This window comes from Monodelphis domestica, chromosome 7, assembly GCF_027887165.1.
Source record: "Monodelphis domestica isolate mMonDom1 chromosome 7, mMonDom1.pri, whole genome shotgun sequence".
NCBI lineage: Eukaryota > Metazoa > Chordata > Mammalia > Didelphimorphia > Didelphidae > Monodelphis > Monodelphis domestica.
The window spans coordinates 46,018,974-46,045,781 of NC_077233.1; the positions used below are offsets into that span (position 1 = coordinate 46,018,974).

Sequence of the window (26,808 nt, forward strand, 5' to 3'; positions counted from 1 at the left end):
TGTATTGTCACCCAGGTCCTCTTGCCCATCAAACAATTATTTGACTTCAAATTACCATAATGAGGAAATAAAATAAATTATAAAAAAACTATTTTGCCTATTTATATGATAACCAAACTTAGAGGAAATGGATACTTACAAAAATAGAAAATTCTCAGATTTAACAAAAGAAGAAAAGGTCTATTTAAATAACCCAATATCAGAGAAAGGAACTGAAGAAGTCATAAAGAAATCATCAAAGAAAAAACTCCACAACTAGATGATTTACAAGGGAATTCTATCATATACATTTTTAAGTGAATTCTATTATTCTACAAACTGTAATAATAATAAGACACCCTTTTATTGTCTTTCTTTAACAAAAATGCTTCTGATATCTAAAACAAGGAAATACAGATCAATATTCCTAATGAATGCTAAGCAAAAATTTAAATTAATATTTATAAGTAGGCCAAAAAAGCATATTAGAAAGATTATGTACTTTGATCAGGTTGGGTTTATGTAGTATTATAAGGTTGAATCTATATGAGAGAGACTATAATATATCTTATTAATGATATAAATAATGAAAACCATGTGATATTCAGAGGCTGAAAAAAAAACTTTTGACAAAATCCAGTACTAGTTTTTAATTAAGAGTTCTAGAAAATATAGGAATAAATATACTGTTTCTCAATATATTAAGTCATTTCTATCTAAATCAAAGAGCAAACACTGTCTGTAATGGAGAAAAATTAGAAACCTTTTCCATAATATAAGGAGTAAAACAAGGATTTTTTTATCAGCACTACTATTTAGCTCTAGAAATTCAACTGCAGCAATAAGACAAGAAAAAAGAAATTGAGGGAATAAACATGGGTACTGACAGCAAAAGAAGAAATAAAATTGTTTTTTTTAAAGATATGATGGTTTACTTAGAAAACCCTAAAGTTTCACCAAACAATTAAAACAATTTCAGCAAAGTTATAGGGTATATAAGAAATCATCAGAATTCCTGGATATTACCAATAAAACCCAGCCTAGCAGAAAGAATGAGAAAGAGAAATTCTCTTCAGATTATCTATAGAAAATATAAATCATCTGGGGGCATATGTACCAAGAAGAACCCAAGGATTATATGAATCTAACTATAGAACACTATTTGAAGAAATAGACAGATGTATATAATTAGAGAAACATGATTTGCACATGGGTAGGTCAACACAGTATGATAAACATAAAAATACTATGTATGTTAATTCAGCTAGTTAGGGCTATATCAATCAAATTACAAAGGAACATTTTATAGAACTAGAAAAAAATAAGTTCATATCAGGGAGAATAACAGTTAAAATCTTAAGAGTAATAATGAACAAAATGAGAAGGAATAAACATTTATCAATACCATTTCTAAAATTCTACTACGTAGCAGTAATCATTCAAATAATTTGGATTTGCTTAGCAAATAGGTTGATCAGTGAAACAGATTAGGTATATAACATACAGAAACAAATGAATATGGTAACATAAAATTCAATAAACCCAAAGACTCCAAGTCCTGGAAGAAGCATTTAATTTTTTTAAATACTAGGAACTGGATAGCAGTTTGGTAGAAATCAGTTTTAGACTAACTTGAGGTAGCCTTCATGAATACACAATTTAAAAATGGCATAAAGAGGCTAGGAAATATCTAGAATGTAGAGTATGGACAAAGGAATGATGAGAGATAGGCCTAGAAGTTCAGTTGCAGCAATGCTGTAGAAAAACTTTGAAAGCCAGGCTAAGGAATTTATATTCTATCCTATAGGTAGTAAAGAACCCACTGAAGGTTTTAGGTTAAGCAAGGGAGTCACATCAACACACCTGTGCCTTAGGAAGATTATTTTGGTAGCTATGGAAAGGATAAACCCAAAAGGAGAGAGATTATAGTCAGGAAGACCAATCTGGAGTCTGTAATGTAGGGTAAGATAGTTATGTGAGAGGATATGATTTTGGATGAAACAATTGGATGGGGAGAGAAGGCAGGATGAAATGAAATATTTCATTTTTAAATAGATTTTTTATATCTTTTGTTTTTATATCACTTAGATTTTACTTTCTATGCTTTCTCCTTCCCTCTCTCAAAGAACCATCTTTTATAGTAAAGAATTTTTCTTTTAAAGAAAAAGAGAAAGAAGAGGAAAATTCAGCAAAATTGATTAATACATTGAAAAAAACTGACATATGTCTCTAAGTGGCAAGAAACACTTAGATTTTAAGAATACCACACTTGACTAACCTGACTAATAGTTTATTAATAAAAGATAGATTTCTTCCTAGATCCTCCTGATTTTTCTCAACATCCCATTCCACCTTTTCTTTTGAAGGGCCCTTAGTAGGGCCTTAACAACTATTAAGTTTGAACTAAATTTCAAAGTAGCTTTTTTTGAACTCTGGCTCAACATTAATCTTTCATGCCTGTGGCTCTTATAATGAAGATTCTTTAAGACACCAAGGTGATATGGGATGGCTTAATTCTGTGTCCAAACACATTTCTATTAACCTAACTGTTTATAAGCCAGCCAAATATTTGGTTCACTAAGTTTTAAGTGTCTGGTGTGGCTGAAACCAAGCCCAGATCAAGTACCACAGCTGTGGAGAGTAGGGAGAGAGGAGTGTTAAAGGCAGTGTGTGAATATAACCAACCTATTTCCATTTCCACTTGAATCTCCAGTTTATTTTGAATGTGAGATTGGATTATAGGATCTCATGCCTCCTGTGTATATTTAAACGGGAGTTTGATGAAAGCAATTCCCAGACTTCAGAGACATCCTCAGGAAGCAGCAACCAAGAGGGACCAAGTAATGTACCAGGTCAGTTATTCCAAGAGTGTATCTTCAAAGCTGGAATTATGAGGTCTGGGATGGATATCTGGTCTTGGAGAAAGCCAGATGTATACTGCCTGAGTTTTCATTTTTCAGAAGTGGTGAACCTTATTGGTTCTTCAACATGGAATATTTTCACCTGTCCTTGGAAAAACGATGAAAAACAGATCTGCTATTTTTCTCCTCTTTTTCCATTTTATTTTTTTCACCTCCTTTGAGTCTTAATATTTTCATTATGCATTTATGCCCAAGTTCAAAGGGAAAAGCCCTTTTTCCACCATGAGGATTAAGTTTCCTTCATTCTTTTTTTTAGATAGTAAGATAAGATGTTTTTATTTTAGTTGTTTCTTCAGAATAAATCAGCAGCTTTCCCACTAGTCTTGGTGGCTTCCTGGTAACTGACATTTATGCAAACCAGGCTTTTTCATCACCAGAAAATTCAATGTGCCACAGTTCTGACCAGACTTTTCTATGGACTGTCCCTTTAAGCCTTCTATAAGCATTTAGACATTTCTTCTGTCCTCCCACAGCATGACCAGTACCAATGTCCTTATTGCCCTTTGTGCCCCTGTCCTCAGTCTTTGTACCCACTAGCCATAGTTCCTCCACAGGAACATCGGGCATTTTTGTGGCCTCAACTGAAACAGAATGGGCATTAATGAAACATTATCATTGCTTGAAGATTACAGTCATTGCTCTTTGGGGTTACTGGCCTTAGGGAATGTTTCCTGTATTATTACCTGAAACCAGAATCCACTAAAAGGTACTTTTGGTGGCCATAGAAATTATATTCACTTCCTTGGGAATGATGCTTTTGAGGCAGATATAGATGCCCAAAATAAAAGGCATCAGTGTGGGGGGAATACTGGCTTTTAGCCCTGAACTTCCTAAAAATGGGCATGGTGATGACTTTCTCATAAGGAAGGGTCAAGTTTTGAGGGGAGAGTGATATGGAGCAACAGTTGCAGTCACATAAAACTCTTCTCAACAGAAGCATTTAATGACAAGAGTAGGATAAAGCTTGCTTCGTAACTTACTATTTCTAATCCTGGAAGATGTCTGGTTCCCATGTGGATAAATAAGGGCACAGGTATTTTTGGTAAGTGCTTGGGGGTAAGAGCAAATGATTCCGGACATCAAGGAGTTGGTGAGCTGCCTAATACTTTAGCAGTTGAGGGCCTGGGGTATTTCCTGAAGATTAATGAATCCCTCAGTCTCCAGGAAACACCCACTCAGTGAAGCAGTTATCTCTGTTATAACTTAGCAATGAATGGGGCAGGGAGGAGGGGGGCGCAGAAACCTAGGGATGATGTGTGGTCACAATTTATTTTGTTTTCTTCTTTTGTTAAAATGATAACCATTTTATTTAGTGAGGATGGAACATGGTTAAAAAATGAATTCCCCACCCTCAGGGGACTTAAATCTAAATTGTTTTTTGATGATAAATTTCAGTCATCTCTTTCTGGCAAAATATTTTCAAATGCTGAGGTCATATATTGTTGATGTTCTCAAATGAGATGAATGTATAAATTCCTCATTTTTCAGGCGCTCTTGACTTTGAACATATTGAGGAGCAAGCTGAGGGAATCTTTGGAGGAAGGAAAGTATATTTTCAATATTATGCAACAAATGTTTCTGGGATTTAGAGGAGAGCACTTTCATATCTGTCCTTGGGCCCTTATTTCTTGCAGTGAAAGGAAATACAGATTTTTCTTCAGACTAAATTGACTTAGTGTGTCCTTTGAAATTCTGACGAATCAAGGTAGCAAAGTCTAGGGGAAAGAAGAGATGGCTAGATGAATTTGTGAGTTATTGAATAAATGAATGAAAGAATGAATAAAAAAAGCTTTTATTAAGGGCTTACTGTGTGCCAAGCAGGGGATACAGTTACAAAAGAGAGATGGTTTCTGCCCTCAGGCATCACAGAATCACAGAATTTGAGCTAGTCCAACCCATACACCAAAGAAATCCCCACTATCCCAAACAAGTGGTCATTCAGCATCTACTTCCTTTCTAATATAGACACAGAGAGGACTGATGAAAGATAGGGAGAGATGAAGTCATGGGGTTCAGAGTAGAGCTATGGGGCAAATGAATGGTATGCGCTTTACAGAAATAATGCTAGTATTGATTTGATTCCTGTTCCCAGAGCAAGAAGTGAAAAAGTGGAGGGGAGGGTACCAAATGGAATAGCATGGCAAGATGAAAGCACGATCAGGTGGCTTGAGCCAGCTAGATGTAATCAACTCCATCCAATCAGCATGACCACTGGGCAAGGGCTGGAGATCCCTAGACCCTAACTGCTCTGCCAAGAAGGGGCGGGGAACCTTCTTCATCATCATCCATCTAAAGTAATGATGAGTCACATTGGCTAGAATCCTGGCCTTGGAACTCTACCTGTCATGAGCTGTCCAATCTTGGGCAAATCACCAGATGGCTCCTTAAAAGAAAGGATGATTATTGTGACACCCTTATTATCCCATATCCCTACTTTCATTGGTTTTATGAAGGGAAAATGGGATAATACTACCATTCATGTTATCAGTACTATCACTTGTCAATTATATTTGTTTCATCCTTCTGATATATACTGGCCCTGTGACATTTAACATCTCATTTCAGGGTCCCAGATAACTTGTAAGATTGTAAATTACAGCGGTCAGCTGGGTAGAACAATGAATAGAGAACCAGGCCTGGAGAGGAAAAGTCCTGGGTTCAAATCTGGACTCAGACAATTCTTGGCTGTATCTTGGCTCCTCCTATCTTCCCCCCCCCCCCAGCCCTGGCAAGGTCACTTAGCCTCCATTGCCTAACCCTTACTGTTTTTCTGCCTTGGAACCAATATTTAATATCAATTCTAAGGCAGAAGATGAGGGTTAAAAACAAAAGATTATAAAGCAGAGCAGGTGCCTCTTCTTTAGAAGCAGAAAGTCCTTTCTGTGACCTTCCCACATGAATGACATCACAGATCTGGTTATTTATATACAGGTCTCATATATTTATATGGATATGAATATGAATGTGCATTCACCCATATGTCTTAGAAAGAACTGATGAAAATTATAAGGGTGGGGGGAGAGAGAGAGTAACAGAGAGAGAGAAACAGAGAGAAACAGAGAGAGAGAGAGAGAGAGAGAGAGAGAGAGAGAGAGAGAGAGGACTTTTTTCCTTAGTTTTATTTTTTAAACCCTTACTTTCCATCTTAGAATCAATACTATGTATTGGTTTCAAGGGAGAAGAATGGTAAGGACTAGGCAATGGAGGTCATAAGTGATTTGCCCAAGATTACACAACTAGGAATTTTATAATCCAGATTTGAACCCAGGACCTCCCATCTCTAGACCTGGATCTCTATCCACTGAGCAAACTACCTGTCCCCTATACCTTAGTTATTAAAAAGAAATGAAAAAGCAGAGGGATCCAGGCTCAATAAAGTAGAATTATAATGGAAGACATGAATAAAACACATATTCTTACCTCCATTTGATAAATCAGGACACTGAGATTCAGAGTTGAAGGCACTTGCCAAAGTAAGACACACCCTTCTTAGCATCAAATATGAGATTCAAACCCAGGGCTTCTGTGTCTTTTCCACCACGTGGTGCTACTTAGGTGAAGTGGAAACATTTACAGTAAATTTACCCCCTTTTTTCTCCTTCTACACATTTTTAGTGAAGAGAACACGCCATTGGACCTGGACGATCATGGAGGCAGAACATTTCTTCGAGTCTTACTCCATTTGACAATGCATGACTATCCACCTCTTGTGTCTGGGGCACTTCAACTTCTCTTCAGGCACTTCAGTCAGAGGCAAGAAGTCCTTCAAGCATTCAAACAGGTACCCTTTTGTTAGTCTCATCTCTGTCCATCATAGGTATTGTACATTGGACATGGTGTGTTCAACTAATGGATTGTTTTCATGTAAGGTTCAACTGCTTGTTACCAGCCAAGATGTTGACAACTACAAGCAGATCAAACAAGACTTGGACCAATTGAGGTCAATAGTGGAAAAGTCAGAACTCTGGGTGTACAAAGGACAAGGACCTGATGAGACAATGGATGGAGCATCTGGTGAAAATGAACACAAGAAAACAGAGGTGAGAGATCTTAAGTAATTCTCTAGAGATTTGTGTTGCAAATCCAGATATATCATCCAGTATTCCAGTGGCATAAAAATATCATATTTCAGGGGCAGCTGGGTGGCTCAGTAGATTGAGAGCCGGGCCTTGAGAAGACATTTCCTCGCTGTGTGACCCTGGGCAAATCACTTAAACCCTGTTGCCTAGCCTTTACTTCTCTTCTGCCTTGGAACCACTAAATAATATTGATTGTTAGGCAGAAAGAATTAATAAAAAAGAATATCCCAGTATAAAATCTGCTATCATCATTAAAGGCTTTGATCTTGTCATCGTAGAGAATTGCCTAGTGGCACTAAGAAGTTAAGTGATTTGCCCATGATCACAATCTACAAATATGTTTGGATTTGAACTCTGATCTTTCCAACTCCATTCCTCTATCAATTATACTATGTACTCCCTCATAATCTAGATAAATAATTTCTCCCAAAAAAGTCTAAGCCCATATTGGTGAACTTATGGCATGTATGCCAGAGGTGGGGCGTTCCCTTCCCCTCTCCACATGTGTGCCTGAGAACATTTCTTACATAACCTTCCCCTCTTCCCAGCAGCCCAATGGGAGTGTTTCCTTCCTCCCCTCTCTGGGGTAAGGCTGTGGGCATGAGGGATGCCATTTGGACACTCAGTCTTTAAAAGGTTCACCATCACTGGTCTAAGCTTTTAACTACAAACCCAGAATACAATTCACTTCTGAAAGTATTAAACCAGCCACGGTCTGAGGGAGAATATCTTATTGTCCCCTAATTTTGCCCTTGTCCTTTCCCATTCATCATGTATTACCCTTATTTGAATCCATTAATTAATTATATTGATTACTGCATGAAAACAAAGTCACAGGATGAGTTAGCCCACTTCACTGAGTTAAATTGAATGCCCTGAGATGTTACTACTAGCTCCAGCTTGGTATTGTGCAGAAACATGATGCTAACCCTACATAGTACCACTGCTATTAGGAAGTTATTTCAAGCCCATGTGGTGGCATTGTACAGCAGCACCAGAATTGTACAATCACAGGGCTATGTGTATTTCTCTCTCTAGGAAGGGAATAACAAGTCTCAAAAGCATGAAAGTACCAGCAGCTACAACTACAGAGTGGTAAAAGAGGTAAGATTCCAGCCTTCTCCCTTTTTTCTTTTTTCTTTCTTATGGGAAGATATACCAATGCTGTAGGTCAGTTGACAAGGTGAACATCATAGCTGCTTTCTCTGTAAGTGATGAGTGCTTAAGAGTGCTTATAATGAGCTCTTACTTTTTTTTTTAATAATGAGATCCTTTGGCAATCCAATGAAGCCTATAGACCTCTTCTCAGAATGGGACTATTAAAAGCATCATATAAATACATAGACAAAGGAAAACAATTATATTGAAATACTATTATCAAAATATTTTTTTAAGTTTATGGATCCCAGTTTCCTAGCTTTGAACCATCAAAAATAAGGAGGCTTTAGCAATGGCAATGTTTTCTACAACAATGTATCTTTCCCAAATTCTGCCATGTGCAGATGTGTATTCAAAGAATTCATCTTCTCAATACATTTTTTTGGATCCCAATTGCATCTAGAATGTAGATTCTCTGGGCTGCCATTTTTAAACCCTTTATAATCTGTCTCTGTTTTATTGTCCAACTCTTATTTCATATTACTTCATATAGTTCATAAATACCCCCCCTCCATTGGCCTGTTCTCCAAATAAGTCTTCCATTTCTGCCTCTATGCAGACTATTGGTTGGAGTCATTCTATCTTTTCCTTTACCTCAGAATCTTGAGTTCTTTCTAGGATTAGGTGCTGTCTACCATGGGAAGAATGTCCTCATCTCTATAGCTGTAGCATTCTCTTCAACTTCAGAAGCTCTTTGCATTTGCTTATTTGTGTGCTATATAGCTTCTGTTGTGAAGACTTAAGAGAAAGTACTTTTGGTTTGGTTTTTATTTGCTTACCTCTATATAAGTATTTAATAAACATGTTAAGTGATTTTTTGAATATTTTTGTTTTCATATTATCTCAATTTCCCCTGCCTCTCTTTCCCTCTCCAAGAGTCATATTAAATTACAAAGAATATTTATTTTTTTCTAACTTTAAATATTTTATTTTTCCCAATTACATGTACAAATAGTTTTTAACATTCATTTTTTAAACTTTTGAGTTCTGAATTCTTTCCTTCCCTTCCCTCCCTCCTTCCTAAGATGGTAAGAAATTTGATATAAAGAATACTTCTTAAGCATAACAAAGAAAGAACAAGAGGGAAAGGGGCAATAAAGTAATGATCAACACTGAAGAACTTAACATCCTTTGCAATGTTTCACACAGGGGGCCTCCCAACTCACAAAATGGAAGGTAGAGCGGTCTTCTTTGGGAGCAGGCTTATTTTTGGTAGTTTCACAATATTTATTTTCAATTGTTTTATGGTTCTTCCCCCCCCCCTTATGTTGTTGTACTTGCATTATATTTACATTACATTACATCAAAATTTACATTTTCCATAGGAGAAATATTTTGAATTGAAATGACTATCAAAAACCCATCATTCTGAGGATTAGAGCCTCCTACTAAGATGTCTATAGCAACCAAGATGTACTACATTTGACTTTTTACTGACACCATCTTAGGCAGCAGTTCATAACCAAAGCTTTATCTGATTCTCTCTGGAACCTACTTACTGTTCATTGGGGGTGTGCAGTGGAGGGACTTCCCACCTATTTTTGACAATGAGCCACATTTCTTCCCTTCTTCCTTCTTAATATAATTTATACCCAAAGCACTCTAGTACTTCTGGAAGGACCACGTAAGCAGACCTGTTGTTTTCTTCCAGATTTTGATTAGACTTAGCAAACTGTGTGTCCAAGAGAGTGCCTCTGTCAGGAAGAGCAGAAAGCAGCAGCAGCGGTTACTGAGAAACATGGGAGCCCATGCCGTTGTCCTGGAACTCTTGCAGATCCCCTATGAAAAGGTAAGTAGAGATATCTGCCACAGAATCAGTCTTGCATCGTTATACCTTGATTTATCCTTCTCCCCAAATTCTGGTGAATGAAGGTGTTGTGAATGTTGAGCATTTTGAGAATCAAAAAGAAAGAGCTTAATAAAGTGGTGGATGAGCAAAGTGTAGGGGATGGGAGCAGTTGGTCCCTTGGAAAGTATTTGGAAACAGATGTTAATAAGTTTGATTTTCAGACCCATTGGATGAATGATGCTTAAGGCTGAGAAGCTTTCTTTTCTACTAAAGGCACCAGAAGTTGAGTTCCCTGAAAATGGAGAATGTCATCCTTAGGCAGCACTTAGCATGGTTTTTGGTATATTGAAAAAGCTTATTTTTGTGGATTTGATTGATTTCCCCCATCCTCATTGATAAGACCCTCCTTGCCTAATAACTTTGGATTTATTTTGTATTTATTCACTGTCCATTTACTTTATGTATACTTCTATATAGCTAGTTCCTAATTAGGGCAAGTAATAGATTCCATGAAGTGATCTCATTATCTGCATTTATACTGCACGTTTCTGTTGGGCTAGACAATTAGCTACCATATTTTATATAATTAGAAATTCAGCTAGTGCGAATTCAAATAATTGGGACTACTTTAAGGAATTCGTCATCTGTACTAATCAAGACCTAGCTGTGTGTACCTGTTGTCTTCCCCAGGGAAGCTTAAAGATATTTTTTCAATTCTGGGCTTCATATTTCCCTGCTAAGCATAAAGCTTGCCGCATAGTAGGTGCTTTATATATTCATATTGATTAGTTCATAGCTGTAGTCCAGAACTTGAGCTTTTTCTCAAGGGATAGAAACATTTATGCAAATTAGCTAGAAACCATTTATGAGAGAACAGATCTGGTGGGAACTTGGAAGTCCAAAATGCAAAGTTTCTTATTTTTCTGACAAATTGACAAATTTACCAGGGTTCTGAGTTCACTTAAAGCTGCAGAGTCCTGTGAAGCTTACATAAGACTAAGGATTCTTATGCTCTTTTGTGTCATGAATCCTTTGGGCAATTTGAGGATGCCTGCCTGTAGACCCCTTCTTAGAATCATGTTTTTAAATGCATAAATTAAAAAAATAATCATAGACATAGACTCTAAATGATCAACCTTGTGCAAATATCAATAATATGGAAATAAGTCTTGATCAATGACACATGTAAAACCCAGTGGAATTGCACATCGGCTATTGGGGGGAGGGGAGGGAAAGTAAATGAATCTTGTAAGCATGGAAAAATATTCTAAATTAACTAATTAAATAAAATTTTCAAAAATTAAAAAAAAGAATTTTCTACCAAAAAAAATAATCATAGGATGGCAAAGAATTGGAAGTTATGTGTATGTTTATGGCCGAACAAATCGTGGTGTGTGATTGTGATGGAATTCTGTGGTTCTATAGAAATGATAAGCATGATGATCACAAAAAAAAAAAACCTGGAAAGGCTGATATGAACTGATACAGAGTGAAGTGAACAGAACTAGGAGAACATTGTACACAGTAAAAGCAATATTACCTGATGACCAACTGTGAAAGACTTAGCTATTTTCAGCAATCCAATAATCTAAGACAATTCTGAGGGATTTATGATGAAAAATGCTATCTACCTCCAGAGAAAGAACTGATAGAATCTGCATACAGATAGAAACATACTATTTTTTTGCTTTATTTTATTTGTGTGTGATTCTATTTTGAGGTTTTGGTTTCATTTCTAAGTATTCTTTCACATGACCAATGTGGAAATATTTTTGTGCAATCATATTTGTATAGCCCAGAACAAGTTGCTTATTCCCTAGAGGAGGGGGGAGAGAAGGGAGAAAGGGACATAATTTGTATCTCAAAGTTTTGGAAAACATGTATTGGGAATTATTATTGCATGTTAATTTTGTAAGCGAATTTTTTAATATTTAAAAATAATCATAGAAATATAAAGGTAAATGAAAATAAAGGTTCAGGTTTTTTCTATATAAGTTAATAGACTCCCTGAATTCTGTTCGTGGGATCTTAAGTTAAGATCCTCTGGTTGAGGGTTTTTCTAATAACTGGAGTTCTCGGTGATAGTTCATCTTTAATCCTAGCTACCTTTTTTAAATTCTTCTTTATAAGGAAAAGATATTCAATTCACTCACAGCCTATCTAATGGAATTTTTTAGAGAAGGATAAAATAGAGTGAAAGCTTTTAAAATTATGGCCATGAGCCAGAGATGAATTTCTTTGTCAAGAAACACTAGATTTCTCCTAGTGAAGTCATCAGTCAACAAGCATTTTCTGAGTGCTTATTATATTCTAAGAACTGTGCTAAGAGTTAGGTTTACAAAGAAAGGCAAAAATTATGCTGCCATTCCCCTCCATACATGACCTTGCCAAGTCATGCCTGGACTTTAAAAATTCTTTAAACTATCCATTGTCCTTGTTCTATTATCAAAACACATAGCTAAGATTCTTTCATAAAATAAACATGAGTCCTCAGCTTTGTCTCTCTCATAGGGTGGTTTTCAGAATCCTTTGGGAAAAGATCTATAAGAGTGCTTTGAGAACAAAAAAATCCCTTATGAATATTGTGTTTTGCTCTGTTCTAAGGGATGCTCTGTCGATCATTAGTTTCCCTGATTCCTTCTTTACTTACTTGTTCACAATTTGATAAAATAAGCAATTGTTTGTCTTATAAACAGAAACATGGAACATGATGGGAAAGAATTTGGTTGTTTCAGTTATCCCAAAAGGACAGACCTAGAATACATGGGTAGAAGGTGCTAAAAGACAAATTTGAGCATGATAGGATAAACTTAAGAACAAGAGAAATACAAAAGTGGAAGGGGATTGTCCTGGGAGAGAGTCAACTTCCTCTCATTCTAGATCTGCAAGCAGGGACTGGAAGACCACTTTTCAGATATGATGTAGATAGGATTCATGTTCAGGTAGAGTTTGAACTAAGATGGCCTCTGAGATTCTAGGAATCTGGTTCAGTTCTGTGCAGGTAGTTAGCCTGGCAGTATATAGTTTGAAAGGCAAACTTAAGAGAAGGGTGCATGACAGTATATTTTCAATAAAAGGAGAAAAAATAATAGTGATTTGCCTTTAAGAAGTTCAGATGGCCTCATGTCAATAATCCACAGGAGTGAATACATTTGAATTAGGGAAGACTTTTTATTAGCTGTCACTTTCTCTGTTCTTGCCCAATTTGGGGCATAAAATCAGAAACTAAAAATTTCCCCTTATTTGACTCAAGTATTTAAACTATTTTATTGGGAGAGATCTTGCTTTGTCCCTACATTATTTATTTCTGAGGACTAGACCTATGATCATTGGTGTGGCAATCTCTTAGGTGTGAAAAAGCACTCCTTTAACATAGAGGATTGCTTGGGACACTGAGATTTTAAGAGAGCTACCGGTATGATCTTAATGAGAAATTACACCTTAGAGCCTGGTCTTCCCAGCCTTTCTTTTTCTTCTTTTCTTTTTTTAATTAGATTTTATCCCTAATTATATAAAAAAGTAGAAACATTTTTAACATTTGTTTTCTGATATTTTGCAATCCAAATTCTCTCTCTCCCTTCCTCCCTTCCCTCCGTGACAGTAAGTAATGTTATATATGTTATACGTGTGCTCTCATGCTATACATGTTTCCATATTCATTGTGTTTTAAAAGAAGACATATTGCACATATAAGAAGAAACTCATGAAGGAAATAAAGTGAAAAATGGAATACTTTGATCTGCATCCAGATTTCATCAGTTCTTCTATTGTGGTAGACAGCTTTTCTCAAAATGAGTCCCTTAGAATTGTCTTAGTTCTTTGCATTTTTGCTGATAATAGCTAACTCATTTATAATTGATTGTTGTGCAGTATTGTTGTTATTCAGTACAATGTTCTCCTGGTTCTGCTTACTTCACTTTGCATCAAGTCATCTAAGTCCTTCCAGTCTAAACTTGTCCTATTAATTTTCTTATGGCATAATAGAATTCCATTACCGTCATATATCACAACTTGTTCAGTTCTTTCCAGACTGATGAACATCCCCTCAGTTTCCAATTCTTTGTCATCACAAAAACATTACTCTGTTTCTAAAAATAAATTTTTATCTCTAGTATTCCATTAGTGGCTTGTCTGCAGAACACCATTTCAACCTTAAAATTTTCATGTGTCTGCCTCCGAATCCTAATATTTATAGATTTACAGTACTAGAAGGTTATTTAGAGAGCATCGATCCCAATCCTCTTATTTTACAGGTCAATAAACTGAGGTTCAGATAGTATGCAAGGTCTCAATGCTTTACACCCAATAATTACTGAAATGCCTGCATCAAATAACAAGAGGTGATAGGAATCCAGGTCAGTATTTTTTCTACTCTCCTGTGCTTGTACACTCCCTTAACCCCTCTCTTATTATTCCACCTAGGCTGAAGATACACGGATGCAAGAGATCATGAAGTTGGCTCATGAGTTTTTACAGAATTTCTGTGCTGGTAATCAGCAGAATCAGGCACTCCTCCACAAGCACATAAACCTCTTTCTGAATCCTGGGGTAAGGATCAGTGACTACTTGGAGCCTTAGGGAAAAATGTCTCAAGGGAGGAAGGATGGCTTGTCTTAGAAAATGTTGTTCTTCTTGGATCTGGAAACAAACTAGTCTAGATGAGTATCCTAGAATCCCAGTTAGAAGTCATAAATGTCACCTGGAATACCATGAAAGGGGAATAGGAAAGAAAAGTATATCAAGGGCAGAATAAGTTGAGAAATGTTGGTGGGATTAAAGAGACTAGTTAATATTTTTTTTCAGTATTAATCTCCCCCTCCAAAAATAAAAAAAGTTTTATTGATGTCAGGGAAGCTAGGTGGCACAGTGGATAAAGTACTTGGTCTAAACAAGAGTTAAAATCCAGCCTTAGAAACTTACTATTGTTGTGGCCCTGAGCAAATCCCTTAACCTTCATTAACCTCAGTTTCCTCATCTGAAAAATAAATTAAATGAGGATCTTAATAGCATCTACCTCCCAAGGCTGTTGGGAGGATCAAATGAGATAATAATTGTAACACCTTTAGCACAGTACATAGCACATAGTAAATACTACATAAGTGTTATCATCATCATCATCATTATTAATTTCTTATTTTTACAACACAGCCATTTTTTGTTCTTTATCACACCAGCTTGGAATTGAACGATACTTGTTAACAAAGTAAAACTATCTTTTTCTGAATAGAGATAGGGTAACGTAGTAGATGGTTTTAGAATTAGAAGGTTCAAATCCTACCTTTCATATTTACCCTTCTGTAACCTTGGACAAATCATGTAACTTATATGTCCCTTGGGATTTATTTATAGTCATAAATCTTTGAGAGGTAATTGAGAGGCAAAAAGGTATCAATAACCTACCTGAATTTATTCTTCAGTGATGAACAAACTCCCCCCCGATCAGTTCCTCCCTATCACAGTCATTTTGAGCCCCCATCTATCATTATTTAAACCCAGTTCTCAGACTTTACTTTCCACTCCTTTATTCCCATTCTCCTTAACTCCTTACCTCCAATGTCCTACATTAAAGCTATTTCCATTGTGTGACTCTCTCTCTCCTCTCTGAATTTTTACTAGCTGTCCCTCATGCCTGGTATATGCCCTCCCTCCTCATCTGTGTCTTCTGGTTCCTCTGTATTCCTTCAAGTCCCAGCTTGCACCTCATCTTCTACAACAAGCCTTTCCTAAGCCCCTTCTGTGCTAGTCCCTTCTCTATTTGTTACAGGAAAAGGGCTGGTTTGCACTGGTCACTTTCTTCACCAATGATGTCAGAGATTTGGTTCTAGCTTATATGCCTCTGCTATTAAGTCACTTAACTTGTATTTGCCATAGGAATTAATTAAAACCAAATCATTAGGGCAACTAGGTAGCACAATGGAGAGAGTGCCAGGCCTAGAGAAGGGAGGTCTTGGGTTCAAATCTGACCTCAGATACTTCCTAGCTGTATGGCCCTGGGCAAGTCAGTTAACCCCATTGCCTAGCCATTACTGCTCTTCTGCCTTAGAACCAATATATAGTATTGATTCTAAGATGGAAGGTAAGGGTTTAAAAAAAAATCTCCAATCAGCGATAGTCCAGGTGTGAGATATTGGCCATCTTTTATTGTCCAATTTTCCCAGGCTGATGAAATGACAGATCTTTTGCATAGTCTGACCTTATTAGTCATTGTCCTGTTTCCTGAATGCCTGGACATCCCCTGCACTCAGTTTTCCTTAAATTGAGCTTTTCCTTCCCATTTTAGATCCTGGAGGCAGTGACCATGCAGCATATTTTCATGAATAACTTCCAGCTTTGCAGTGAGATCAACGAGAGAGTCGTCCAGCACTTTGTCCATTGTATTGAAACACATGGCAGGAACGTCCAGTACATCAAATTCCTGCAAACAATTGTCAAGGCCGAAGGGAAGTTTATTAAAAAATGCCAAGACATGGTCATGGCGGAGGTGAGTGAGAGCTGCCTGTTTGTGTAGTCATAGCTGGAGCCAAGTAGGGATTTTCCAGCTGACACATTCAGCTGAAGAAGCCTTCTAATTCAGTGACTAGAGAGCTGTCCACAGATTCAGGAGGATCATGGTTCAAGTCTGCCCTCTGACCCATACTGGCTCTGTGTGCCTTATCTTCTCACTGCCCCGGGGAATTGTCCAGAATTCTCTAGAAGAGGACTCTAGAGCAGTTGAATATCCGATTGAGAGAATTTCCTTATCCAAGAGCTCACTCTAGAAAAGAAAATCATGAGTCCTACCCATATCATCATCATCATCATCATCATCATCATCATCATCATCATCATCATCATCATCATCATCATCATTGAACATCATTGAACACAACAAAGTATGAATTATCTCTTTGGAAGAGGCCTTCCTATTAAACAACTCCCTCCCAAAGTAGCTATTTTCTTGCAGTTAGCTTTTCACTTGTGTCCTTCGCATTTTTTGTGTCGTTGGGGTACACAAAATGGTTACTTTGGGAAGGTGAAAAAACCAGCTAAGTATAAATGAGCACACACACACACACATATACACACACACTCATATATATATATATATATATATATATATATATATATATATATATATATATATATATATACACTCTTATCTTTAGGGAGGCTAGCACTAGAAGGCTGATAATAGAACCTTCCTTTCTTTTTTAACTTTAATTTTAGTAAAGAGATTTCTGTAGCATTTTATTCCCCTTTAAGCTTCTGATAAGTGTTTTTCTTCCTTTTTGTAGTTGGTTAATTCAGGAGAAGATGTCCTTGTGTTCTACAATGATAGAGCCTCCTTCCAGACTCTCATCCAGATGATGAGATCAGAGCGGGACCGAATGGATGAAAATAGCCCTCTGATGTACCATATCCACTTGGTAGAACTCTTAGCAGTGTGCACAGAGGGTAAAAATGTCTACACTGAGATCAAGTGTAACTCCCTCCTTCCTTTAGATGACATTGTCCGAGTAGTGACCCATGAGGACTGCATCCCTGAGGTGAGATTCAGCAGGGCTGGGGTCTAACGTCTTCTCCTCTCAATGTGTGTGTGTGGAGATGAGATTTAAAGTGGTGAATTCTGGTTTAATGGGACGGGGAAAAGCTCTATCTTATTAGCCAAAAAAATTTTTTTTCTGCAATACCCCTTTTTTAAAAACTTAAGTATCAAATCTCATTTCCCATCTGACTGCCCTATTTTGGAACTTTGGGGAGACTTTTCCACCAAATTCAGTTAGGCAGTTCCCTACTCTTTCAATTTCTTTATGTGCATCTACCCTCCATTAGATAGTAAGCTCCTTGTGGGCAGGGACTGTCTTTCTGCTTTTGTATTTGTATCTCCAGCACTTAGCACAGTGCCTGATTATTTAATAAATGTTTTTTGACTATTAAAAAAAAAACTTAAGTATCAAAATTCAGACTTATAATCTAGTGCCAAGAAGAATTGGCCTTTGTTTTTACTCATGAGAAAAGTGGATGAACTTTTGTAGTGTATAGGACCATAAAGCTAAAGCTGGAAAAGTTTGAAGTAGAGGCCTCTGAGATAGAGGTCATATAGTCCAACACTCTTATTCTACAGATATGGAAACTGGCCAAGAGTGGAGATGTAACTTGCCTAAGGTCAGACAAGTGCTAGTGTGAGAGGTGAGATTTGAACTCTGGCCCTTGGACTCCCAAGACAGTGCTTATTCCACTGTACACTTCTCTTAGCTTTCCCTAGGAGTTTGATTAGCCAGAATAAGAAGTTTAGTTCTTATATTGTATCGAACACTATAATAGTCTTTTTACACATGTTCTGTTGAGTATAGCAGAGAGTGCTCACCTCGGACTCAGGAAGTCCTAGGTTTGAATCCTGCCTCCAAGACTTACTCGCTGTGTGACCTGGACAAACCACTTGCCATTTCTGACCCCTAATTTCCCCATTTATAAAGTAGAGATAGTAACAGTACCTACTTCATAGAATTGTTATGGCTGAAATGAGTTAGCATGAGTAAAATACTTGACACATCTTAAAGTAAATGAGCTATTGTAGAATAAGCCTTTGCAATGATTAATTCATAGATTCTTACTTAGAGTCCAAAGGGACCTTAGGAATTATCTAGTCCAACTCTTAAATTCTGCCCATTTTATTACATATCCATTGACTTTTAGCCTGTACAACCATTTGGTTTTTAACTACCTATTTTTCATCCTTCTAGGTTAAAATTGCATACATCAACTTTCTGAACCATTGCTATGTGGACACTGAGGTAGAAATGAAGGAGATTTATACCAGTAATCATATGTGGAAGTTATTTGAGAATTTTCTTGTTGACATCTGTAGGGTAAGAATATTAGGGTATACATCAAGTAAAAGATGAAGTCTCTTTGAGAGCATGACTCTTGTTGTTGACCCTGATCAAAATGAATCCCTCGTCCTTTATCTCTCTGGTGTAATAGAAAAGACCCTGACTTTTGAGTCAGAGAACCCAGGTTTAGGTCCAAGGTCTTCTTACTCCCTGTGTGACCTTGGGCAAGTGGCTTATCCTCTGTAAAAAGAGAGCCACGTTGTCCCTTAAGTTCCTTCCATCCCTAGTCTGTGAGTCTGTGGATTAAAGTCTCCTCATCTGTTTACTTTTGCCCTCTTACCTTTTTGCTTGTGACTGGTTGTGGGTTTTATTAGTTATATTCTGGGAAGGAATCTGTCCATTTTCTTTTTTTAGCCACAACTTGTTTTCTGAGAGTGTATCTGTCATGCTTATCTAGGTAAGGTTTATGGGGATCTCCCCACCTCATTAATGGTTATGAAATTCAGCCCTAGAAGAGAATTTTCTTGGACTTGGCCATTTATTTTTGTGGTTTTTGTGTGTGGGAACCTGTTGCACATCTCATTTTCTGTATGTTTCTTTCTAGCTCAGCACTTAATAGATTTTCCTATATCCTTTTTGGTTTGGTGCATTGGGTGTAGTAAGCATGTCAAATGCCAAGAATATTTACTGCCTGGTGTCAGATGTGCAGACAGAAATATTAGGCCCAGAGCCTGGAAAGCACTTAGCTTACCTTGACGTGTGCCAGAGACCTTCATTTAATAGTACTCGGCAGCTAATGTCAGAAACCTTTTAGACTTAGACTTTTTAACTCCTACCAGTTTTTCTTGTCCTTGTCCCAAACTAGCCCAGGACCTTCAGAACAACTTAATTCCTGAATTGTTCAAAGAAGAGGCAGGATGGAAAAGTGCACAGAGTTCTGTACTTGGAATAAGAAGATTTGAGTTTGAGCCCAAAGTGTTCTTATTCAAGTCACTCACCTTTCTGAGTCTCCTCCAACTACTACCATCAGACTTAGAGTAACATCCTCACAGTTTGCTTGTGAGAATCAGAAAGATGGTGGGCGCATGAGAGTTTCAGTGTTAGCTCTTATTATTTAACTTATTTCCTCTTCAACCTTAAATCCCTCATTGAGCCCCAAACATAGCAGGTACACTAATAAATGATCACTTCCTTGATTCAGTTCTTTCCTGGGTCTGTGAGTGTCCGCAAAATAGACAAATCAAATTCCATTTTAAAAAATGGCACATCATAGGAGTTAGGAGTCTTGGAGATTTTGGAGGTAGCATGGTGTCAATTCAGTAAACATTTATCAAGCCTCTACTATATGCCAGGAGATACTAAAAGAGGCAAAAGATAGGCACATGGGGCTTAGAGTCTAATAAAAATGGCATCAGAGGAAGAACTTGAGATTTGGCCTCAGAGAACTTGGGATCTAATCCGAGATTTGTTACTTGATGCCTTACCACTCTGGATCTTAGTTCCCCTATCTGTAAAATGCTAAGGGGCCAAGGTTCCCTTCCAGGTCTATGATACTTATAATCATGCCTTGCTTCAACTCACTAAGTCTAGAAATTGAAGAGGTGCAAAGCTGTGCATTTTTAGAGTGAACTTCCTTAGGGCAAATTCTCTCCAACAGTGAAATTACTAAAGTTGGGGAGCAGGAGATTAGGGGGATGTTTGAAGGTCTAAATGAAGAAACTGAGACCCACAGACCTGTTCTGACATGCTCAGTATTAAGAGTCAGGATTCAAATGCATCATATTATCTACATACTTTTCTACTTACTGCCTATACCTGCAAGAAGATTTCTCCATCAAGGCTTATTCTTTTGAGCAATGCTCAACAAAATGAAAATCCAACTTAGAGAATTTGGACACCTCCTTGAGATCCATTGTGACCACAAGAACAGCATAAAATCATAGAGGTTTTCAAATTGGAAGTGAGTTGGCCCAAGGCAGTTATTATTATTTTTAGGCAGGTAAATTACTTCCCTAAAGGTTATTTAGTTCAACAATTAGTGCTGATTAACCATAAAACCATCAGGAGAGAGGCAGTTGTGATTCTCTAGCTTTACAATTAATTTTCAAGTTTCAATACTCTCTCTAAAGCTTTCAAATTCTTTCTTAGGCATGTAACAACACAAGTGACAGGAAACATGCCGACAACATTTTGGAGAAGTACGTGACTGAGATTGTCATGAGCATTGTGACAACCTTCTTCAGCTCCCCCTTCTCTGATCAAAGCACCACCTTGCAGGTAAGAAAAACCCAGGGAGAGAGTTGGCTCCTGATATCCTTGGGGAGGAGAGCATGACCCAAGTTAAGGGCACCTGGCAGGGTTGCAGGAGGTAGGACTAGAATAGCCCCAGGGAAAAGGGTGAAGATGAAACCAGAATGAGCTGCCAGGACATACAGGGAACATCCAAAACCATGTATTCCAAATCTGTGAATGTGGATCATTTCCTCCCCTTTTAGGTGGCTCATAGCCCTTTTATGCATCCTTTCTTATGATCCACAGTTCAATTCAGTTAGCAGGGTTTTTTAAAGTACCTACTATGATACTTATAATCATGCCTTGCTTCAACTCACTAAGTCTAGAAATTGAAGTGGTGCAAAGCTGTGCATTTTTAGAGTGAACTTCCTTAGGGCAAATTCTCTCCAACAGTGAAATTACTAAAGTCGGGGAGCAGGAGATTAGGGGGATGTTTGAAGTACTGCACTGGGAATACACCAACAAAAATGAAAGTCTACCCTTAAGGAATTGACATTCTGCAGTGGAGATTTAAATGGTACCATTAATTCTAATAATGTTCTTATTTAAAGTCACTGACCTTTCTGAGTCTCCTCCATCCAACTACCACCATAGTACTTAGAGTAACATTCGCACAGTTTGGTTATGAGAATCAGAGAGATGGGGGGGGGGGGGCATGAATGTATAGTCTCAGTATTAGCTCTTATTATTTAATTTGTTTCCCCTAAAACCTTTTATATCCCTCACTGAGCCAAAAGCCTAGCAGATACACTGATAAATAATTACTTTCTTGATTCAGTTATTTATTCTAGTTAATGTATCTCTGGGAGTTACAGCGAGTCACATAGTAAGCATTTATTAGATACTTACTTTGTGCTAGATACTACTAACCGAAAAGAGAGCAATTATTGGAAGTGGGGAAAGCTATTCGCTCTAGTGTTCCCTTTTGCTAATAAAGGCAGCAGCCAAGAAACACTGGACAGGAGAGAGATGACACTTAGGACCATGCTTAGTAGGTTGGGTTTATATAAATTTCCCACTGCTGGTGAGAAACACATGACAAAACGATGCCTGTCATTTTATTCTGAGAATTTTAAGCAGCTTGCTTATTCCAGAGAAATAGAAATAGCTTTCTGTTTATGTCAGGGATGCTTGGGAAAATGCAGTGGGTCAGCGATGTGATTTACAAGTCTCTACTTGAAAGCCTTTAGAATCCAGCTCACACATATTGTTAAAGGCCAGATTTGTCCCACCCAGTACACAACTTCTTTCCTGATCAGCCAGCTCTAAAAATTACTTCATAGCAACAATATTTCAGGTGTTTTGCTTGTGATTTAAAGGGTCAGTTCACCATGGTGGTGCTGGCGTCCATGTAAACTGTTGAGCTCTGTTATGAAACAGATCATTCCATTGGACTCTCTTAGAAACTGTCAACACACTTGACTACTTTATTACATTTATTTGGACATTCTTTCCTCTTAGACACCAGCCTGTCAACCTCTACCTTGCATAAATCTTAGAATTTGCTACGTTTTCTACTGGTTAGACAAATGGAGCATCCCATAAAAGTAGCACTTTAACTGGAAAGCAGGAGGCCGAGGCCAAATGGAATTGTTGAAAGAGACCTGGATTTGGAGTCAGCAATAATGAGGATCAAATGCTAGCTCTTATGTTTACTATCTATGTGAATAAAGCTGCAACACGTCTTTCTATCAAGGCCCTTAATATTTAGTTGATGTTTTATCTATCGCTTGAACTATATTTTAATTTTCTTTAGCTATACTCTTGAGCTTCAGTTTCCTGACCTGAAAAATGGAGCTGAAAATACTTATGGTACTTACCATTGTCAGGAAAAAGGTTAATGCATTTATCTAGCTCCTACTGTGTACAACCAGAAAGCCTCTGGAAGGTTGTAATAAGGGTGCTCTCTGATGTAACTAAATACTTTCCAAATATCTTATTTGGTTCACAAAGGGTTGTTGTGAAGATCAAAAGAATTAAGGGCATCATTTTTATTTTTAATTTTTTAAGAACCTTATCTTGTCTTGAAATCAGTACTGAATATTGGTTCCAAGGCAGTAGATCAGTACATATTAGGCAATTAGGGTTAAGAGACTTGTCCAGGGTCACACTTCTAGGAAGTATCTGAGGTAATATTTGAACCCAGTATTCCCATCTTCAATCCTGGCTCCCCATTCATTGAGCCACCCAACTGCCCCATGAACACCATTTTAAATGCAGATGCATAGGGTTTTTAAAAAATGATTGTCTGTAATTTGCATAGTATTTATTATCTATTATTTAAGTAAAGACAGCCTTATTTTGTGGATTAAATGTTTCGCATGTATGACTCCCCTACTACATTTTAAATCCCTGGAGAACAAGAACTATCTCCCATGGATCAATATAGAGAAGATGTAATCCATATTTCTCTTCAGATTAGTGCTTTGCTTCTGAGCTGTTGAAAGACACTAAGATAGCAGCTGGTGACACACTGGAAGGAACACTGGACCTATAGTCTGGGAAACTTGAGTACAAATCCAGTCTCAGCACTTTTTAGCTATATGACCCTGGACAAGTCACTTAACCTCTCATTGCCTCAGTTTTCTCATCCAAAAAAGGAGGATAATGATAGCACATATCCTGCCAGCACTATGTGAGGATCAAATGAGATATTTATAAAATGCTTTCTCAAATTTATGGCACTGATTAAATGCTAGTTATTGTTGCTGCTGTTGACTCTCATTTAAATTTGTGTAACTCCTTGGACTCTTGTCCCTTCTATCCCTGACAGCGTTAAAAATTAGCAAGAAGAATGTGCATCGACCTCATGAAATTGAATGTTAAATGATGTTAAATGCCTTTATGAAGATAGAGATCAGATTTTTTTGTCTGTGCAGCACTTACAGGAAAGCCTGAGTTTTTTGAGTAACATCAATTTTCTCACCACAGACATCTTTATTAGAATTAAAAGGCTATTTGTTCAGTTGCCTGGATCACCTCCTCTCCCCTTCCCAGTGCCTTGCAGAATGTTTGGCTGGTAATTTTTATGAAGCTCAATTAGTTTTTTCACTGTGTGAACTGAGAACATGAAATTGTGGGGAGAAGATCCTTCATCATACTTAGAGATTCTTGCAGGTTTGATGAAATGAAGCAGTTTAGTAGTTAGAAGATAGTTCAAGGAAGTCATTTTACCCTCTGAAGACAGTGGATATTCATACCCTTTGATGTTCATTGGTCAAGTGAAAGCTTGCACTTTTCCAACTATAGGATATGGTTGGTCTTCTGCCTACTTTTTAGTGGAAATTAATACCATTGAGTAGGCAACTTGGTTCATTATCTCTGCTGTCTTTGCACACTGTATTATAGCATATTCTTTTAACTGGGGTAGGTTGGAGTCAGGGTCTAGGGCATTTCTAGAAAGTTAGAACTCAGCATTCCTTTGTTTATGACCCATTTTTTTTCTCACCCCTTCCAACTCAACTTTATTTCTCTTTCCTTTTCTGGGGGTTTTTCTGTGGACAACTTTAGGCAGAAAAACATCAGTTTTATGCTCTGGCTTAAGGGGATTCTGTGCTTTTCTTCCTTACTATTTCTAATGACTCCAAAAAACTCTTGTTGATCTCTGTGTTCATCTGATCTCTTCCCTCTTTTTCCCTGGATTACTTCTTGTTTGGACTGTGGGCGAAGGGGGGCCTCTCTTGAGGAATCAGATTAACTATTCTTCCTGAAGCTGGATAGAAGAGACATCCTTAGACATTTTGGTTATTGCTAAAGAAAATTCAATTGGGTATGAGGAGGGTTGACTCACTGTTTATTTGAGGGAGTAAAATGCAGCTTTTCGTGATCTATTTCCTCCTTTTTCCCCCTCTTCAGACTCGTCAGCCAGTCTTTGTACAGCTGCTACAGGGAGTGTTCAGGGTTTATCACTGCAACTGGCTGATGCCAAGCCAGAAAGCCTCCGTCGAGAGTTGTATAAGGGTGCTCTCTGATGTAGGTAAGAAACCTGATAGTTGACTTTGTTTCTAATGTAACCAAAGTTTGTTTTATGTTTAAGGAAGGCATGAATGGGTGGAAAGTCCCGCTAGTCTAGTCTATATAGTATTAGACATGGAATTAATAAATCGAGGTTGGAATCCTGCTTCAGACATTTACTAGCTATATGATCCCGGACAAATCATTTCATCTCACTGATCCCGAATTTCTTTGATGCTTTAAAAATCATTTTAAAATAAACATTAATAGTAACTGTGCTGTGAGAACAATACTTTGAAAACGTTAAAGTGGAACTGTTATGATTGAGTTCCTTTTTCTCTTTTTGTCCCAACCCCCCAATACTCTTCAAAATGGAATGCAAAAATCACTATGCCTCTTCCTCCATTGGCCTGCAAAAATAATATCAGTCTCACTTATTTTTATCCTAAGTGCTACACAGCCATCAATTGTCTGCTTGTATTCTCTGAAGTGTCAGGCTAAGAAAATTTGATCATCTATCTATGGTTCTCTACAGTCAGAATGTCTCATGAAAATCCAGTCAAAAGGGATAGTAAGGTACCCAGATGGGTGCTTTCTCCTTTTTGAGAATGCTAGAGAAAAATACATGTAATTTCCATTTGAATCTGCTGTGCGTGCAATGCGTGTGCGTGCGTGCATGTATGTGTTTGTGTTTGTGTTTTACTAGGTGACTGCATCTTTTCTTTGGCTCTAGATCTGTGCATTTTGATTTTCATCTCAAGTCCAATTTTGAAAGTGTTTACAGAAATATGCACATAGCAAGAGAAAAGAAGCCTCTAATTTTGAGTCCTTCCTGGTTAGGGTTTAATAGTCTTGCTAATATGATCTCATAGAAAGACATTGATGGAACCCTAAGAAGCCTCTAGAAGAGACGAGTTTGGGAAGGACAGCTTACCTGACCTTTAGTGTTTGATGGCTATCTCCAGGACCAGAGATCAAACTTACTCTTTTAACCCCAGGTCGTGGAATTAGTTATAATATAGTAGTGACAGAGAGGGAAATTGCAGCCTTGACATTCAGAAAACCTATTTCACCATCTGGTTAAGTGGAAGAAGATGACTGAGGAGATAGCAGTGTCTGCCTTGTTGAGGTCTTTAAGCCAAGCCCAGCTGATCACTTATCAAATATGTTGCACTTCTTTCAGTAAGGGCTGGTTTGAAAGGCTGCGAAGATCCTTTTCCACATTGAAACTCTGTGAGGTGAAATTGCTCCATGTTTAAAATGAATCATTTTCAGCTTGGTTTTGAATAAGCCACTTGTCTAACCAGTGCTTTGCTTGCCTCAGCATCCAAAGTACATTTTTAAAGGTACCAAAAGATGGTGAAGCCTTTATTATTGTGTGTGTGCACGTGTGCTTTGTAATAGAAATATAGTTAATCTCAGAATCAAGAAGACATGAGTTCAAGTCCCATCTCTGACATATACCAGCTGTATAGCCCTGGGCAAATCATTAAACTTTGAGTGCCCCAGGACACCCAGAAGCTCCAAAAGGGAACAAGCAAGTGTTGAAAGGAGGTGAGGAGATGAGGGTCTTTTGCCTTTTCTTCTTTCTGTCCTCCCTCCACCTCCATCTGTTTTGTTGCATTAAACTTTCCAGAAGGACATGAGATGAGTGCTAGCTTTTTTTTTCTATCAATTGCCCTTTGTCACTGGAAGCCCAAATTATTCTTGTCTATTCTCTTTTAAATTGAGAAATCTAGTTTTGAATGTACCTACACAACAACTATACATGGACTTCTCTAACATCCTTAGTGAATGGCTTTAAACTTTTTGGAGACTGTGAG

The 26,808-nt window shown here is 37.5% G+C and overlaps 1 protein-coding gene across 11 annotated transcripts in view; it reads left to right on the plus strand.

Annotated features, from left to right (window-relative positions):
* The window catches only part of ITPR1 (inositol 1,4,5-trisphosphate receptor type 1), a 410,117-nt gene that overhangs the window by 198,734 nt on the left and 184,575 nt on the right, over positions 1-26,808 (plus strand). For all 11 annotated transcript variants that reach the window (XM_056804557.1, XM_056804556.1, XM_056804560.1 and 8 more), the window contains 12 exons: positions 2,693-2,831; positions 4,389-4,441; positions 6,514-6,681; positions 6,770-6,940; positions 8,018-8,083; positions 9,789-9,926; positions 14,349-14,474; positions 16,207-16,407; positions 17,201-17,452; positions 18,650-18,775; positions 20,888-21,016; positions 24,887-25,007. In XM_056804557.1, coding sequence (XP_056660535.1) covers positions 2,693-2,831; positions 4,389-4,441; positions 6,514-6,681; positions 6,770-6,940; positions 8,018-8,083; positions 9,789-9,926; positions 14,349-14,474; positions 16,207-16,407; positions 17,201-17,452; positions 18,650-18,775; positions 20,888-21,016; positions 24,887-25,007 — 1,690 coding nt within the window. The remainder of the gene's footprint in view (positions 1-2,692; positions 2,832-4,388; positions 4,442-6,513; positions 6,682-6,769; positions 6,941-8,017; positions 8,084-9,788; positions 9,927-14,348; positions 14,475-16,206; positions 16,408-17,200; positions 17,453-18,649; positions 18,776-20,887; positions 21,017-24,886; positions 25,008-26,808) is intronic.